The sequence below is a fragment of the Leptinotarsa decemlineata genome, unplaced genomic scaffold, assembly GCF_025532065.1.
Source record: "Leptinotarsa decemlineata unplaced genomic scaffold, Ldec_3_MD MMD2_P_RNA_scaffold_5, whole genome shotgun sequence".
Taxonomy (NCBI): Eukaryota; Metazoa; Arthropoda; class Insecta; order Coleoptera; family Chrysomelidae; genus Leptinotarsa; species Leptinotarsa decemlineata.
In genome coordinates this window covers 9,889,107-9,906,813 of record NW_027412532.1, presented here as the reverse complement: position 1 = coordinate 9,906,813, position 17,707 = coordinate 9,889,107, and the positions used below count along the sequence as shown (strand labels likewise).

The following is a 17,707-nucleotide window of genomic DNA, read 5'->3' as shown; positions in this document are numbered from 1 at the left end:
GGGAGTTTTTGCGCGATGCCAACGCACTTCTACCGCATCTAGCCGTCTCGTAGTCTGTGCATATCAAATTATCTACTGTTTTACTGCATAGGAGGCCTGGATATAAACAACCAGCTACATAAACTTGATCAGAGAGCCAGACAGAAAAAATTACGAACAAGATTTATACTCTGCGTTTTAAATGTTTGGTTCTGAGCTGTCTGGTAACCGAGAGAGTAAAATAGTAAAGACAAGATTCCGTAGGACTTGTAGGGACACTCCTTGTTCGTTTTGTTAGAAATTTGCCGTAGAAGAAGCGAAAGACGCGAGTTGCACGATTTGAAAGGGATCGTCAAAAGAAGTAAGAATGATGAGGAAATCCAATTTTCGAACTGCTTTGTTGAACTGGATCTACACAGCTAGTGAATAAAATGACAAGGAATACGAGGTTCGTCTGAGAATTTTCCAAACTCAACATGAAGATAGCAGTATTCGTAAGTAAAAACTAGTGAATTTCGTTGTTCATCTGTTGACTCACAAAGTTTCAGCCATTTTGGACGTGCAGTTATTATGTAACAGTCGTTTGAGTGAGTTAATGTGAGTGTTTTTATGAAAATTGACGAAACTACCGACACAAACATCGTTTTAGTTCATTAAATGGTGCTTGACGACCGCCGAATTAAAGTAAGAGAGATAGTAGAGGTTATGAACATGTTGAAAGAACGTGTTTGTCACATATTGAATCAACATTTAGACATGATAAAGCTGTACGTGCGTGGAGTGCCTCGTTTGCTCATGTTAGCCCAAAACGTGTTCGAATGAACATTCCCAAGGCTCTGTTGGGGCAGTTTAGGCGCAATAAATCCAAGTTTTGGCGCCGATTAAACACTGTAGATGAGATTGGATATACCATTATACGCTAGAAACAAAAATACAGTCCAAGCAAAGGACCGCAAAGGGGAAACCGGCTCCAAAAAAAGCAAACACTGTTTTTTCGGCTGGGAAAGTGATGGCGACTATTTTCATTTCAATCGATTATCATCAAAAAAGAAAAATCATTGCAGGAGCATTCTACGCTTCATTACTTGACAAGCTGAAGGCAGAACTTGCGGAAAAACGGCCACATTTGCGGAAGAAGCAAATTCTGTTCCACCAAGACAACGCATCGTCTCACACCTCAGCGGTTGTCATGACGAAAATCCACGAATTACGGTTTGTACTGCTCGACCGTCCTCCTTACTCACCAGATTTAGCCCCAAGCGATTTCTTTTCGTTCCCTCATCTGAAAATTGCGCCTAGAGAACAAAGATTTTCGTCAAATGAAGAGGCGATCACCTTTGTGAACAATTATATTTCAGAGAAAAACACCGAGTACTATTTGGATGGGTTACAGAGATGGAAGCATTGCTGGGTGAAGTGTGTATAGTTAAAAGAAGATTATGTTGAAAAATATAAAAGAAATCTGAAAAAATGTCTTGTACCTTTGTTGGGTCGGAAAATTTTCAAACCACCCTCGTAATAGGTTAGGTTATGTTAGGTTAGGTCCAAAGTGAGTGAGTTTAGTCGACCCTCCACCGCAACCCGCAAGGATGTATTGTGGGTCACACCTATTCATACTCGACTAAATAAACCCAGCTCACTAACAAAACCGATTAGTTTGTATGGTGAGTGGTCTTTCAGGTCAGATGGTAGGAGTACGGCTCTGCGGAATTTTAAAAACCTGATTCGGTCCCCAGCGGGGCAAGCACAAAGTATGTGCTCCGCTGTTTCATCATTTTCCAAACAGAGGCGACATAAACTGTCTTCCGACAGTCCTCCGAAACTTTGCATATGATGATTCAAATGACAATGACCTTTAAGAAGGCCTGTTAGACATTGTAGTTCATCCCTACTGTAGTCTAACAAATGTTTGGTTTCAAGCTTCGAAGGGCGAATGAACGCCTTGGAGTGAGTCAATTCTGGAAGATTCTGCCAGAAGTCTGCCAGGTTCTGGTCCGATGAAGCTGCTTGCAGCACCCTCCTTTGCAAGGGAGTCAGCAGCCTCATTGCCTTCCAGGACAGGAATCCAGACCAGAGACAATCTGTTAAGTCTTCCTATCGAAGATAGTCGTTTTTGGCAATTTGCTACCAATTCAGACGTTACTCGGCAGGAGCCAAGAGCGTCCAACGCCGCTTGACTGTCCGAGAATATTTTTATTGACTTGTGTATGCGGTTGGATTCTTCCAATCTTTCCGCACACAATTCAATAGCATAAATTTCCGCTTGAAATACAGTCGCATAGGTTCCTAGACAGGTTGATATCTATGTCCTGGGTCTGCGGTTGAAAACACCTGCATCAGAACCGGAAGATGTTTTTGATCCATCTGTGAACCTACAACTATCTGCTCTTAATATTTCCTTCTCCCGGATGATCCAGTCCTCTGTACTCGGGAACAGTACTTCATGAGGCAGTTCGTAGTTGACAGTTGGAGGCATAAAGTCAAAGGTCATTTCCAGAATGCTGCGACTTCCGGTGTCAACCAACAGAATGTTGCACTCTGCATTAAATGGCTTTGTGCAATTGGCAATGCAGTCCATATAGCCTCTCTCTCCAGAAAAATGTGGAGAGTAGGTAGATCTAGAAGGATCTCCATGGTCGCTGACGGTGTGGTCTGATGGCACCACTGATGGCCAGACAAGGCTGTCTCTGTAAGCCAGAGAGCTTCGCCTGGGCCGTTTGACAATCATCACATAAATCCAATGGATTTGTTTGGGACCTAAACCCCAAGTTTCATCACAAATCCTTCGACATGTCGATAGGGACAATCTGGCTTTGTGTAAAACTTTTTCCAAGTGAGCTTTCCAGGTGAGTTTTTTATCACGGACAATGCCAAGATATTTTACCTCCGTTCCAAATGGAATGAACTCATCATTGAGGGAAAGTGGCGTTAGATCGTCTAAATTTCTCCTCCTGGTGAAGGGAATTATCGCAGTTTTGCTGGGGTTGACAGACATCTCGTAATAACGTGAGTATCGAATATTTTCTCACTTCCAGTGTTGATGAAAGAAATATTACAAACGTATTTCGATTGCAGTAAAAATTATACATATAAAATATTCTGGAATCTAGCGCTTTGGTTATATCCTGCAGAGAAGGAAAAGTTTCAGATACATACGAGTATCAAACAATAATTCAAACAGTTATATGAGGCTCCAGTTTATATTAGGTAAGGTTACAATTATTTATAGTGCATGAATTAGTTGTTATTTAAAGTCTATCTCAAATTTCTCTAAGCTCTCAAAGGTTCCTGGTGTCCGCCAAGAACCGTCAAAAGTGCTAATACTTCCTTCAATATAACTTTTTTAAAATACCTGTTTGAAAAAATCTTCTGTTTAAAATCTGTTTTCCTTTAATCAGCTGTCGCCCCCATACGAACGACAACTCTCAGAAGGCGAAAAGTTTGTGCGAGCTAAGGACTAACGAGGTCTTACCTTTAAACGTGTGATTCCTAACACGAAATTATAACATGTCTTATAACATCGATTACCTTTTTTTATATAATGAACATTTTTGACAACTCTTTCAGTTTCCTAAATTTTTAATATTGAATATAAAAATTTGCCAGACTGCCCAAACTTTTGAACATATAGAAAATATCATTTGGAAGTTTTTGTGGATCATGTCGCTCCTTTCAAATTTTCGGTATTTTAAACCAGAAAAAAATCATGACGAATTTTTCTTCATCTTCTGATGACGCCATTTGTTTGGTTAAACGCGCGTCAAGAAGAGTATTGCATTTCTGGTGCTTGTTTTTGATATATTCTATGCCAGAGGTAAGCAGAAGCTCCAAAAAATCTAATGATTTGCATTGTGAAAGGTGAGATGAATAATCAGGACAAAAAGTTAATGAGAATCCAAAAAGTCAATAAATGAATCAAATATAGTTCGGTAAAGTGCGAGAAAAAATCGATAATTTAAACACAGAAAAATATTTTCATTTCACATATCTTAAGAACTTTTCATCTTGAAACAATAATGAACATAAGACTCCTACAAAAAGAATCGAAAAATATTAAACAACTTCTTGGAAATGCCATGTTCTTAACGCGGTGTTATCCTGTCTCGTTTTTACTTCTTTCGGTTCTAGCCTTTTGTGGAAATTGGGTGGGGTAGATTGGCAGATGAATAGATTTCACCCACACACTTAGATAAACTCGCTATAACCGTTTATCTGGATTTTTTGTTTTTCTTAGTTTATAGCCTATTCCATGCGTTCGTTTCCTAAAAATAATGTAAGAAGATATACTGCTGGCTGAAATTACCGACTCGCAAGGTTTCGAGAAAGGTTTCAACATTGAAGGAGGTGCGACTGAATGGATCTTTGATAGTAATTCGTTGCATCTGACCTTAATACGTCTATCGTAGAACCATGAAATTGATTCAGATAGTAACAAATATTGGGGATTATGACTCATTTCATGTTGGCGAAATGCAAACTTCCGTGAAACGTGAGGTAAACAGAAATGCCAAATCGAAAGAGTTTTGTAATCCAAAACTTCTCAACATTATTTCATCACTTACAATTTTTTTTATTTGATAACGAGTTTATTAACTTGCAATGTATGTTTATTTGACATTGAGTTTTAAAACATTCATCCTCAGCCGATTAAGATGAAATTTTGTATACACATTTAGCTTGGAAAAAAGAATTTGCATCAAATTCTATGTGAAAAATGGAATTAAGTGTTCGAAAACAATTGAAATGTTGAAAGTGGTATACGATGATTGTACTCTTTACAAGTGATAGATACAGGGTGTTTCAAATTCGATCCTCACCATTAAGATCTCGGAAACTATGAGAGATCCGAAGATGGTTAAATTGGGGCCAAATTGCTCATTTACTTGACTAACAATATGCCGTTGAGAAAGTTCTGAAATCCCGAATATATCCGGAGATATCCGGAAAAAACAGAAATTTCGGAAAATGGTTATATTTTTTTCGAAGGATTCGAAAATAAATTGCACTTCCACACTGCCACTTTTTCCCTGCTGCATTATGATGTTTTCAGATTTGCTATCCGACGTTTCGTCTTCCGGACACCATCATCAACTTCATTTTTTTCTTATGGGCACTACTAGTTATTCGCCGCGTGCATCATGATGATGCACCCGCTCACTCGTCATTCACGTTCATAATTTTTACGAGACACCCAAAAACAATACCGTAATCATGCTTCAGCCACAGTATTTAGCAGATTTGAACCCTTGCGACTTTTTCTTGTTCCTGTTCCAGCTCAAGGATATATTGGAAAAAACGCTAGCACAACTATAATATATCTGAGGGGGGCTATTTTAAAGGGGACAAAATAAAAATTGATGAATGAACATTTTTTGAAAAGACCTCGTATATCCACTATGACGGCCTCCCAAAGATGTCAGACTATTTTTCAATACACTCCTATGAAATGAATGTTACATGAACGGATTCAAAATACTAATTATAAAGAGTTATAACTCAGACAAAATTGGGATGGTAACAGTTTTTTCATATCCCGAAGACACCAACTTGACTGGTGAAATGCGCGTCATAAAGAGTATTGCATTTCTGGTGATTGGGAAAAGTGTTTGTATCTGAAATGTGTATCATCTATTTTCTGACTGTGGTTGTATATCGTAAATTACAGATTTTACGTATCTCAAAAACATCTAAAAACGACATATCAGGTGATTCAGTTGGCCATTCTGAAGAGCCGCGTTGCATTAGGAAATGCTGGTTTGAAAGTGTCTAGATTATAATTATTCCTTACTTCCTAAAGAAAGTTTACTAGATCATGTCATAAGACACCTCTAGATATTTTTGAGGGGATACATGGATTGTGACGTGAACGATATGCAAACATTGGTCCATTTTATGGCAATAGGAAAAGAGGTACTTCCAAGGAAATTGCCCCGGGAACATTTCATGATGCAAAACATACATTTTTCAAGACTCCATCAATTTTTTTCTAGAAGTTCCAATATTGTCATTTTTCTTTCGTAGACCATTGAAACTAATATAAAAACTGCTCATTACTCACGCATGGCCGAACCGATTTTCAAGAGTAGAACAGTGCTGGATACAGAATTGAATTACCTTTCAAACGAGGTATCACAAGACCCCCTTGAAAATGACAAGTTGGTAGCACCCTCTACCCTCTCGACGACGAGCAATGGAATATTATTATCAAACAGTAGTAAAAATGATGCCTTCTCACGTGACTTTTGTCCAATTTTGATGTATTGTACCGTTCAAAAGTCGGCACTGTATTTGCTGCCACATATTTATTCGAACTCGAAGAATCTCCCAGAACATATGTATTCGAATGCAGAATTAATTTTTGTGTTAATGTTATGATTACGCTCTTTTTCCAATGTGTTGGTGGAATTCACAAATTGATTATTTAAAATCTCGCAGTAGTGTGATAGGTACTTGAATATGGTATCATGGATTTTTTTCTAATTGATTCGGCCGTTACTTGATGAAGATCTATAGTAATTTAATAAACTACACCTCACGATTTGATCTCTACAAAGTTTATTTGAGAAATATATCACAACATGTTTCGGTAACATACTAGCTTCTTCAACAGTGATTTGAATACTACAAGATACTTTTTATGGTAATATTTATATACCACAGCTAACTACAATTGGGGCTTTCTCCATCAAATTACCTAAACCTCTACAATTCTTATATACCTGAGGTACTTCTTCAATTATGATAACCTGAAGCATATTACCTCACTTCTACATCAATAATAATACTTCCTCTGTTTTTTAAGAAATCAAGTTCAATAATGGTGATACATTCAAATCCAGTTGGTCATTCTTTAGAATGTTTGAATTTTTGAGTTTATTAATTTCCATTGCTTCCAAATGATTCAGCTTCAAACCTTTATTTTCTATGTGTAAAATTTCGAACTCTTTTGATTTTCTTCTAAAAGATGATATGAATGTGTTGAACTTGTTTTCTTATTTACATAGTTCATATGATGTTCCTAGATTCGATTCCTAAATGTACTGTCAGTTTGACCAATATATACCTTAGGACACGTTCCACTCTTTAATTTATAACTCCTGATTTTTCGAATTTGGTTGTTTTGTCTTTATTATTTTTAACTAACTTTCCCAACCTATTACTTGTTCTATATGCAATTTTAATATCACGCAACTTTTTCCGTTGTTTGTCCAAAATACGTGAAGCTCTATAATTTTGATTTTGATTATTTAGCACATCAATAGGAAAAACGTTTCGAATCGCTTTTGCGTAGACTTTTTTGGAACGTATTCTGTTTATTAATTCGGCTTTAAACCCATTGTTTACTGCAATTTGCTTGATGATGTTAAGTTCTTCATTGAGATTATCCATTGAAAGAGGAACATTGAGTAATCTGTGAATCATGCTATTATAAGCTGAAACGTTGTGTTGATATGGATGGGTAGAATCGTAATGTTTGTTAATATTCCTAATATTAAAATTAAATAGTAATAAAACACAAATAATGCAAATATCAGCAAATAACCAATCAACTGTTAATCAAGAAACAAAAAGCGCAAAACTGGACCACAGACTGGCAGACACATATTGATCAATTAGTTAAAAAACTCTAGTTCCTTATTTATTGAAAACAATAACTAATTTTACAACTCTTAAAACTAAGTATTTTTCACTGTTTCACTCTCACATTAGCTATAGCATTACTCTCTGGGGTAATTCCTCCCATGTGATGAAAATTTTTTAAATGCACAAGAAGGCAATAAGGGTACTTGCCGAAGTAGGTTTTAGAGATCACTGTCAAGAGTTTTTTAAAAAATTAAAAATTATGCCTTTACCATTTTTGTTTTTATTTCACACTTCAATTGAAATTCAGTCGGTATTGCCAAGAAATTCGGATGTACACAACTACAACACTCGCAATGCTCACCTTATCCGAAGCAGCCGTTTTCGACTAAATATTTCACAGTCGAACTCACTGAACTATGAGCTTTTTAACACATCGCCATCAAATGTAAAAAAATGAGTATTACTGCCTTTAAAAAATATTTAAAAAAGTATCTCCTTAAATATTGTTTTTACACTGTTGAGGATTACATTGCGCATTGCCGAGTCAACCGCATTGCCGCATTTCTGCTGTGATAGTTTAATAACATATTTTAACTCAATTATTAAATTCCTGTTCTTACTGTATTTGCTGTCAAATTTTATGTAAAAAAATGTTTTTGGACTTTCTATTTTATCGGACTTTCTTTTTTGACGTGCTACAAACATATTGTAAAGTAGTTAAATAAAATCTATCTATCCATCTATCTATCTATCTCTCTATGAAAAGTATCCAATTGTCTCTTAGTACCTGTAAAACATACCAAAACGTCATCTATACCAATACAAGAAATTCTTAATCAAAGGATGTTTAAAAATCGACCCCTCTAGGTTATCCATGAAAATTTCCGCAAGTAAAGGGCTTAACGGATTTCCCATAATTAAATCTTTTGAAGAGGAATAAAAAAATGTTGTTGAATTGAATATAATTTTGTTTGAGACATAACGACAGAAGGTCAATGATTTCTTGTTTTATAACTGGGTTCACTCTAATAATTCTATTACTAAAGTAATATTATCAACGGGAGGTATGCTGGGAAATAGATTCTGCACATTAAAAGATAGTAATTTTGCGTTGTCTGGTAGAGTTATGTCCATCATTTTATTGATCAGGTCATATGAATTCAGTAGACTGAATTTTAGTTGAAAGTTACAATGGTTCAAGTAAATACTGATTAGCCTTTCTAATAATTTCACTGATGGTGCAGTGACAAAGGAAACCACTGGTCTAATTGGATAAATCTGTTTGTGCAGTTTCATGAGTGAGTATAATTGAAGAGGTACCTCAGGTATATAAAAATTGTAGAGGTTCAGGGAATTTGATGGAGGTAGTCCTAATTGTAGTTATCTGTGGTATATAAATATTTGCGTGAGAATCAACTTATAGTATTCAAATCACTGTTGAAGAAGCTACTGTGTTAGCGAAACATGTCGTGATATAGTTTTTAAATAAAGTTTGTGGAGATCGTGAGGAGTAGTTTATTAAATCATTGATGTTTATCAAGTGGTATACGACTTAGTTTCATTTGATACCTCGGTATATGTTTTTGTTGTACTCAAATCGAAAATAATTTGTACGGTTTTTATAACTATTCAGATCATTTAAAACTTACTGGTTTGTTACAATTTCAACCATTTTTGTCACCAACTCGATTACATCCGAGCTATCCTTCAAATGCACCACTTTCACTTCTATCAAAATTAAAAAACAATGACAAAGCCTCGACACTAACGAAACTCAAAGCCCTAGCAATATCACAAAGCGCCGGTAAGCCAGCTAAAACAACGGATTAGAACAGTCCGAACACTCCGCGAGTTTTCTCTAAGCAGCTGCGACGGTCCGGCCACGATTAAACTACTAAACAAAATATAAACACGGTAAATCGGCAAGTAAATCAGTTTTACTACGGTAAGGTAGGTAAGAAGAGTTTGTGGGCAACGGCCTTGCGGTAATAATGCAAGGTCGTCAGTGGTGGAGTAGGCATGGGAACATGTATTGAATTTTGTCGGTGGCTGGCCTTCCGCAGATGTTCTCATCTCTGAATGCGATCCCATGATTTGGGAAAAAAGCAATGGTCATTAGCAAAGGCGTAATTTTTACCAAAAAATTATGTAAATTCTATCAACAATTATCTCTGATTATGTCTGAAATTAATAATAGTTTTTTATGGTTTCCAAATGAACAACCATGGTCAGAGTGATTCCTTCAAAAAGCTGTGGACCTTGGCTTGCGAAAACCCGTCATCGGGGAGGTTCTTCAAGAAGTTTCACTGTTTTATTCACTGTTTGTCTTACAAAATCCCTACAACAACAAAATATACAGGGCGTTCCAAGGAAAACTTGACCTTCCCTGTGAGTCAGAATCGGACGTATAATCGAAAATTTCAAAGAACACGTAGATTTTTATTTCTACGGGGACTAATTCTGATATGGAAATTATACCCGAAATGTCACCCCCCTGCGATCAGCAACTACCCCCCTATTTTTTTCAATGGCATGTGGGGTCAAGTGATACATCATTTGAAAGGTCTTTTGTCCCTTCATTACCCCTGTAATTTTTTTCGAAATTGGTTCATTCGTTATTGAGGAATTAAATGGAACGTTTTATTTAAGAAAAAACAGAAATTTCGCTGAGCTTCTTTTTAATTATGAATTTTTTTCGCAAAGACTCCCTGTTACCCTGATAGTCAATATCTCGGATGATAGTTGTATGAATGTCTCTAAGAGTAGGAATTTGTTTCTCTTTTATATGGAAATTGATTATGCATCTCCGAAAAATAGCCAAACCATCACATCACTTCCATCACAATTTTTTATAGATCTCTTTTCATTTGGAGTAAAAATGTTTTCTACTCAACAATTTCTATTTTCTTCATCTCTGAGTCTATTTTTCGTACAGTTCCCACGCCAACTCCTGTGGCCTCAGCTACTCTTCTCGAACTTCCAAAGTTAAAATACGATATTGCTTACGATGTTACTTCGCAAGAGGAATTCTTATTCCATCTGCATTTGCTAAAGTTTGCATAAATCTTAATACGTTGTTCTGAATTTCTCTGCTTTGTCCACTAATAACCTTCTATTTCAGTTCACTGTTCGAAAGTATTTTCAAAGACCACAAATAAATAACAGTTTACCACACAGAATAATTTCTCCACTTACTGTACTAACACGATGTTTCTACACGAGTTCATCGATGTTATTGAACTCCCGCCCCACTCTACCGGCTGATATACTGTGTATCCAATATTCACAGTAATCTAGTAATCTAGATTTGCCAAGCTGAACATTGTTGCCACGACGTGCAAACAAATATATTATTTGTCCATGAATGAATTTGCAACTCCAAATTCACATCACACTTTCATCCACACGCAAAACAAAGAAACGTGTGTCGAAATTCAATTGTTGATGATACATCTCTGGTGTTGAGAATTAGAAAAAACGAGGAGAGGAATAACAAAAATTTAGGTATTTCAGAAAATATAATAGGTTTTCTGTATCGCGAGCAACAACCTCTGAAATATTTATTCTCGCTAATCTTCGTACGCCAATGGTGCGCTGAAAGGTGACCGGCAAAAGACAAAACATTCACTTCTTTGGGTTCGAATCAGGATCTTGTCGCTCTCTGGCGTCTCAGCTTCTATAATATCTCCTTCAACATCTCCTATTGTTGCTCTTGCTGAGAGCGGACATTAAAATTCCTATAATTTTTCAGTAGGCGTTTTACATAAAAACAATAGCATTTCGATGAAAAAGTGGTCTGATTGATATACAAGATCTGGACGGAGATACCTAATGAGTGTTTTCTAGATCGTATAATTTAATGTCGTTAATAATTAATGAGGTGTATATCTGGCGGAAATTCAGGATTTCGTTATTGAAGACAACTGAACATTTTTTTGTGTTGTAGTGTTTTTTCTTTGCAGAAGTATGCTGGGTAATTTCCTACAAAAATCTAGTCTGTTAATCAGTGTCGTGAAATGAATATTTGCATTTAAAGTTTCTGCTTTGATTAAATACAGGAAAAGATATTTTGTATGTTAATTCTCCATTATTACATAAAAAATTAGGTACTCCTAGAAACAAAAATGAAAGAAAATTCGATGAAACCATTATCCGCAGATGTTCCTTCGACAATATGACAAGGTATCCATTTTGAACAATTTTTTCCTTCAAATATTGAACTTCTCGAAGAATACTTTTTCTGTTTTAATTGGACAACCAAACTAAACAGATATATCATTAAATGGAAATCCGGACCCCTGCACAATGTAATAAATTGAAGAGTATTTATTGATATTTGAATTCCATTTTCGAAAAACACTTTCATTCTGGACCCAGTTTTTCGGATGATTTTATTTTTTTATACTCCTCATTTGATAACACAAAAGTTTACAAAATTCACCTTTTTGTCTGTTACCGCGAATTTAATGGTCGATAGTATTTACTTATGACTCATTTTTGGCAAACCGACCCTCAAAAGTATTTGTGCAGCTCCAGTTACTTTGTTCTCGATTTTAACCATTAAAGCGTATTTCTTTATCGATAACCTGCGTATTTTACTGTGCTCAGATTAGTATCTAAAGTTTTTTGGATATGAGTAGTTCCAAGAGACGTTGTTTCAATAATCCAAATAATTTTTGCTATATATGCGGAGAATATGTGTTGAACAAATGTAGAAAAGTTATATCAGAGTTGGTGTTGAGTATTTTGGGATGTCGATGGATAAACATGAGGAGTCTTGGGATCCTGATTGTATTTGTAAATCTTGTGTGGAATATTCAAGATTATGGAAAAGTGGTAAAAGAGGCGCCTTTAAATTTGAAACAGCAACTATTTGGCGAGAACAAAAAAATCATACCGATGACTGTTACTTTTGTTGTGTGAACATAAACGGTTTGAACACTAAAAATCGAGCTAAATGGCAGTACCCAAGTAGGTACTAGTTGTGTTCAGCTTCCAGTGTCGCGTTTACCTGATCTTTCAGTGCCTAAAAATATATTTGAACCCTTAGAACAAGACAATGAACGACTAAGTTCATCACGGAATGCTGCTGATTTTGAAGGTATGTCAAATGAGCCAAAGTGTTTTTCCCAAAATGAGTTAGACGATCTTTTAAGAGATTTAAATCTCTCTGAACAAGCTTCAGAATTGTTGGCATCAAGACTGAAAGAAAAGAATTTGCTCTCTTCAGGCACTAAAATAACTGTTTATAGTGATAGAGAAAATGAATTACGCCGTTATATCTGACGAAAACTGTATTGCATTTTGTACAGACGTTAAAAACTTGTTGATAAAAAAGGGGTCGATACAATACGAACCAAACGACTGGCGTTTATTAATTGACAGCTCAAAACGTAGCCTAAAATGTATTCTTTCACACAACGGAAAAAATATGCTGGGGTGCCTATTGACCACTGTACAAAATGGTTACACTGTTTTATATGTCTTTGGAACAGTAGAGCTAAACAAGAACATTGGTTAAGAAGAAAGTGGCCCTTGAGAGAAAATATGACGCCTGAAAAGCACAATACAGTTCAGAATTCATTAGTAGATCGTGAAAAAATTATCCTTTCGCCATTAAACATAAAACTGGCCATCATGATGCAATTTGTTAAATCATTAGATGAAGATGGGGACTGGGAAAATATTAAATCCGATATTTTTAATGGCCTGCAAATTAGACAACTTACGAAAGATACCGAGCTAGAACGAAAGATACTGAGCTAGAACTAAGGGCTTGGTCAGCTCTATTTCTTGTATACTTTTCGAATGTTTGGTACTATTATGAAGGTGACTAAATGGGGTATTGTATAATACTTATATACGAAGTCGATTCGAATGGCATCAAAACTAAATATTTACCGAACGTCGGCAATTTCTTTTTTAAATTCTTTGTATATTTCCTCATCAAGGATACCACAACAAAATAAATTCAAGCAGTACCACCGGTATGTGAGACTGCTTGAATTCATTTTGTTGGGCGATAGTTTCAATTGTGCGATAAATATTAAGCTATTATTTCAACTTGTATCGTGTAAAAGGCAATTATAATGTGCTTGATATGCTTATGGTGACTAAAGTTTTTTGATTTGAGAATAATTAATATCATATTCGTCAGAATGGTTTTTCAATTATCACATTATATGTAACCATTTTTCAAACATTGTAGACCTGTAAAAGAAGAACGAAATCAAGCAAATTGTTTGTTACACCTCAAAAGAATTGTGCAGTGGTTTCGATGAAACTTTCCCGTCTTTGCACGGGTCCCACTGCCGACCCGACTTCACACAGATAACTTCGTCATATTGCAACCATTTTACACAAAACAGTAAGTAATTATATACATGACCGTTCCTCTTGAATCACTCTGACCATTAGTGAAAACTGTATGAAAAATCCATCGAATAGTTTTTGAATTGTTATGCGAATAAAAATATATCGATTTCCCACCGAAAACATGGGCAATACAAAGTGTATCAGTTTCAAAACTCACAAATGCATCAGAATCCAAAGATATGCGAAAAATGCGACGGAATGATCAAATTGATTAGTGCTGTTTTTCGAAGAAATACTGTGAGGTAATCTGCACAAAAAACTCATATGAAAATCGTTATGATGAAATAGGTCCGTGTAAAAAATCTTCAAGGTTGAAGTGTATGCATTAAGATGTATTATTAATTTAGATTTTTCGTGCAACGAAATAAAAAAAGGTTGTATGGATTATATAACCGAGATAAAGCAGTTCTTTCAAATGGATAGCTCAATTCTTTTATTCGAATATAGTTTAGACATATTTTAATATGGCATATTCGCGATTTTGGACAAAACTAATCAGCTCAATAATGAGTTTTAATATGGATTTTCATCATGTGTCGGCCAGTTCTATTCAATGAATGATGGATTTTCAAGATATAGTTACATGAAAAATATTCACATTTCCTTATATACCTACACTTTGAAATAGACTGTGTCTATCAAATGAGTAGCCCATCAGTTCCAAAAAGAATCTTCAAAAAAAAATAAATATAGTTTAGAAAACTAAAAACACGCTTTCAAAGAACATCGAACTAAAAAGTCAAAAATATATATTTTTTTAAATGAGCTTTAATTTTTTAGTTTCGTATGCTATAAAAGCGTGTTTTTTAGTCTTTTTAAACTATATTTTTTTTTTATCTAAACTTTGGGATCAATCAGCCGTATATTGTTTAGAAAAATAAACATTGATATTTTCCGATTCCGGAGTGGGAGACTGAAAATCAGCTACCAAGCCCGCGAATAGATCAAGCAATACTGTCGATAATTCTGTCAAATACAAATCCCGAGCTTGAGAGTTACAAACAAACATACATACATACAGATGAAGCTAATAAAGGCACGTTAAAAAAACAGATTGATCCAAAGCAAGAACTGTTCACAAACACTAGAACTGCAATAATCTTCTCGACGCGTGTTTCTGCAAGTAGGCGTCTTCAGAAGATGAAGTAGACTGGCAGTCCACATCAACTCAGTTAATTTGGTTGCTGAAACCCGCGTCGAGAAGATTGTTGCAGTTCTGCTGTTCGGGAACAATACTTGTTTTGGATTGATTCTACACCAGAAGTTTCAGTTCTACTTTTCAATCGAAATTGACTTGCGTATAAGTCAATTACGATTGGATAAGTTCTCACTGGTGCTACACTAGGGACCAGAACAAATATTGTCCCCATGTAATTCAGTATTGAAGGTGCTGTTGTGTTGAAAGAAAAGGTACACTTCAATTTTTATTCTTTCCTATCCTAGTCTGTTCCATATTACTTCTTTCCCAGTTACCAAGTCTCAAAAGCAAAACTAGATTATCTTTCATTTTATGGTATTTGGTCAAACAACTATATTGATGTTTGTTTGAAGGTGGTTGAAGGAGCTCACAAAAAGCTACGAGTCTGGTTGAGATACGTGGACACCTTCATAATATGGAACCATGGGAATGCAGAACTAGACACCTTCCTGAAGCACATCAACAACGTAAGTCCTTCCATTAATTTTACAATAGAGGAGGAAATCCACAACGAATTGCCATTCTTAGACGTATTGGTGAAGAAGACCGACACTGAATGGGAAACATCTGTATACCGAAAATTCACTTATACGGGACAGTATCTGAACAACGAATCCAACCACCATCAATCGACTGAGAGAGGGATTATCAACACTCCAGTAGACCGTGCTTTCGGGCTCTGTAATACAAATGAAGGTCTCGACAAGGAATTACGCATCATCAAAAATTACTTTCAACGGAATGGTTACTTCAAAGTGATGATGGAACAGACTTTAGCTAGAAGACACCAAGAGCCTCACAAGGAAGAGAATCCGCCACAACCAGTACTTGTACTTCCCTACATCAGAGGATTGTCGGAAAGGAGAAGAAGATTTGGGTCCAAGTACCTATAGGATCTGAACCTGCTTCACACCTGGAAACACTATCTGTAGCAGCCTCACAAAAACCAGGCCACCAAACGCGCACTGCGATACCAAGAATTACATTTACCGGATACCCTGCGAAACCGGAGAATCATACATCGATGAAACTAAGAGACCATTGAAAGTTCGCATTGCCGAGCACAAGAAATACACACAGCGAGAAGAAACCAGCAAATCAGAAATAGCAGAGCATGTTTGAACTCATCAACATAACATCAAGTGGTCTCAAGCTGAAATAATCTACAGTGAGGAACACTGGTTTAGGATAAAATTCAAAGAAGCCGCATATATGTTGTCCAACAACGCAATTAGCCAAGCTAGCGTAGAGATACGTACCATATGGAAACCTCTAATCAAGAGGATCATGACCAACTCAGCTCCCGCTAAAACCGATGAAGCGGAGAGTGGGAGGAGGAGATAGGTGAAAGTACTCGAATGACATATAGTCAGATCTTGGAGGAATAAGTCCAGTCATCATCCGAAGACGATTTTGGATACTAACAATCGAAACGTCGTGAAGTAACTTCCCTTGGAATATTTTGATGTTTAATTCTCATTTTTTGCTAATAATTTTTTTTTTATTTTCATCTCGTGCAACTAGTTCAATTTTTTTATTTTTTTGGTTGTTGCTAGTATTTTATTTCATTGAAATTTCAGTTTTTTACTTGATATAATTGTAATTTCTCAGCTAATCTTTTTAATTTTGATTGATTCTTTCAGCGATTTCCAATCAATTTATATCATATTAGACAATGAGAGTCCGAACTCATGAAATGCAACTAAATTAATGAATATGTAAAATTGAACTTAATTTTACTGCATTTCCTTCTAATGATTACTTCCTTCGTGATTATACTTTGAAGTTTCAGTTTATTATTGAAAGAAACTTTTGTATATGATCAAAAAGGTATACCATTAAACTGGACTTCATCCTTTCTAACAGAGAGAAAACAAATTGTAACGCTTCAGTTTCAACACGATAGCCAAATTAAATCCATAGGCTCGAATAGTGGAGACATCGAAACTGAAGTTCCACAGGGATCGATCTTGGGTCCAATTCTATTAATTTTATATGTAAACCATCTTGATGCAATTATTGGTACTGCTGATTATACTTCGTATGCAGACGACTTTTCATTTTTTCTGTCCTCTACGGATAATGAATATTGAAGAGCAGGAACCTATGTTTCAACATTAAAAAAACTCTCGCCAAAACATTGATCATATCGAAAGTAAATTTGGTGAAATTACTATGCATTATTCACATGTGGAGGTTAGGTTTTTAGGAGTATCTCTGGATGAACATCTCTTTTGGAAATTCCATTGCCAACAGTTATCTTCCAAACTAAATTCTTTGTAATTTCTCTTTATCAATTTACGATCTGTTTTAGAAGTGAAATAGATGATGCATGTTTATTGTGCCCAAGTCGAATCGAGACTCAGATATAGCATTTTTCTGTGGGGCAATACACCAAGTGCAAAAGTAGTTGTCATTGCACAAAAACGAACTTTGAAATATATCGCGAGAGTTTCAAACAAAGTATCGTGTAGAGGCTCTTTTCAAAACATTTGTGGTTTTGATGCTTCCATGTCTCTTTATTTTCGAAATGTGTGTCAATGTTTTTAAAAATAAGAAAATTTTTACTCG

General features: G+C 35.7%; 1 protein-coding gene across 3 annotated transcripts in view; it reads right to left on the bottom strand.

Moving 5' to 3' along the window:
• LOC111503033 (uncharacterized) overlaps positions 1-17,707 on the bottom strand; it is a 341,553-nt gene that overhangs the window by 12,074 nt on the left and 311,772 nt on the right. Inside the window, exon 1 of one of the 3 annotated variants that reach the window (XM_074169506.1) lies at positions 9,213-9,482. The exons of 1 other annotated variant lie outside the window; for it this stretch is intronic. In XM_074169506.1, coding sequence (XP_074025607.1) covers positions 9,213-9,235 — 23 coding nt within the window. In that variant the 5' untranslated portion in view covers positions 9,236-9,482. Of the gene's footprint in view, positions 1-7,924; positions 8,011-9,212; positions 9,483-17,707 lie in introns of those variants that run through there. One more of the 3 variants, XM_074169508.1, reaches the window with a different exon arrangement.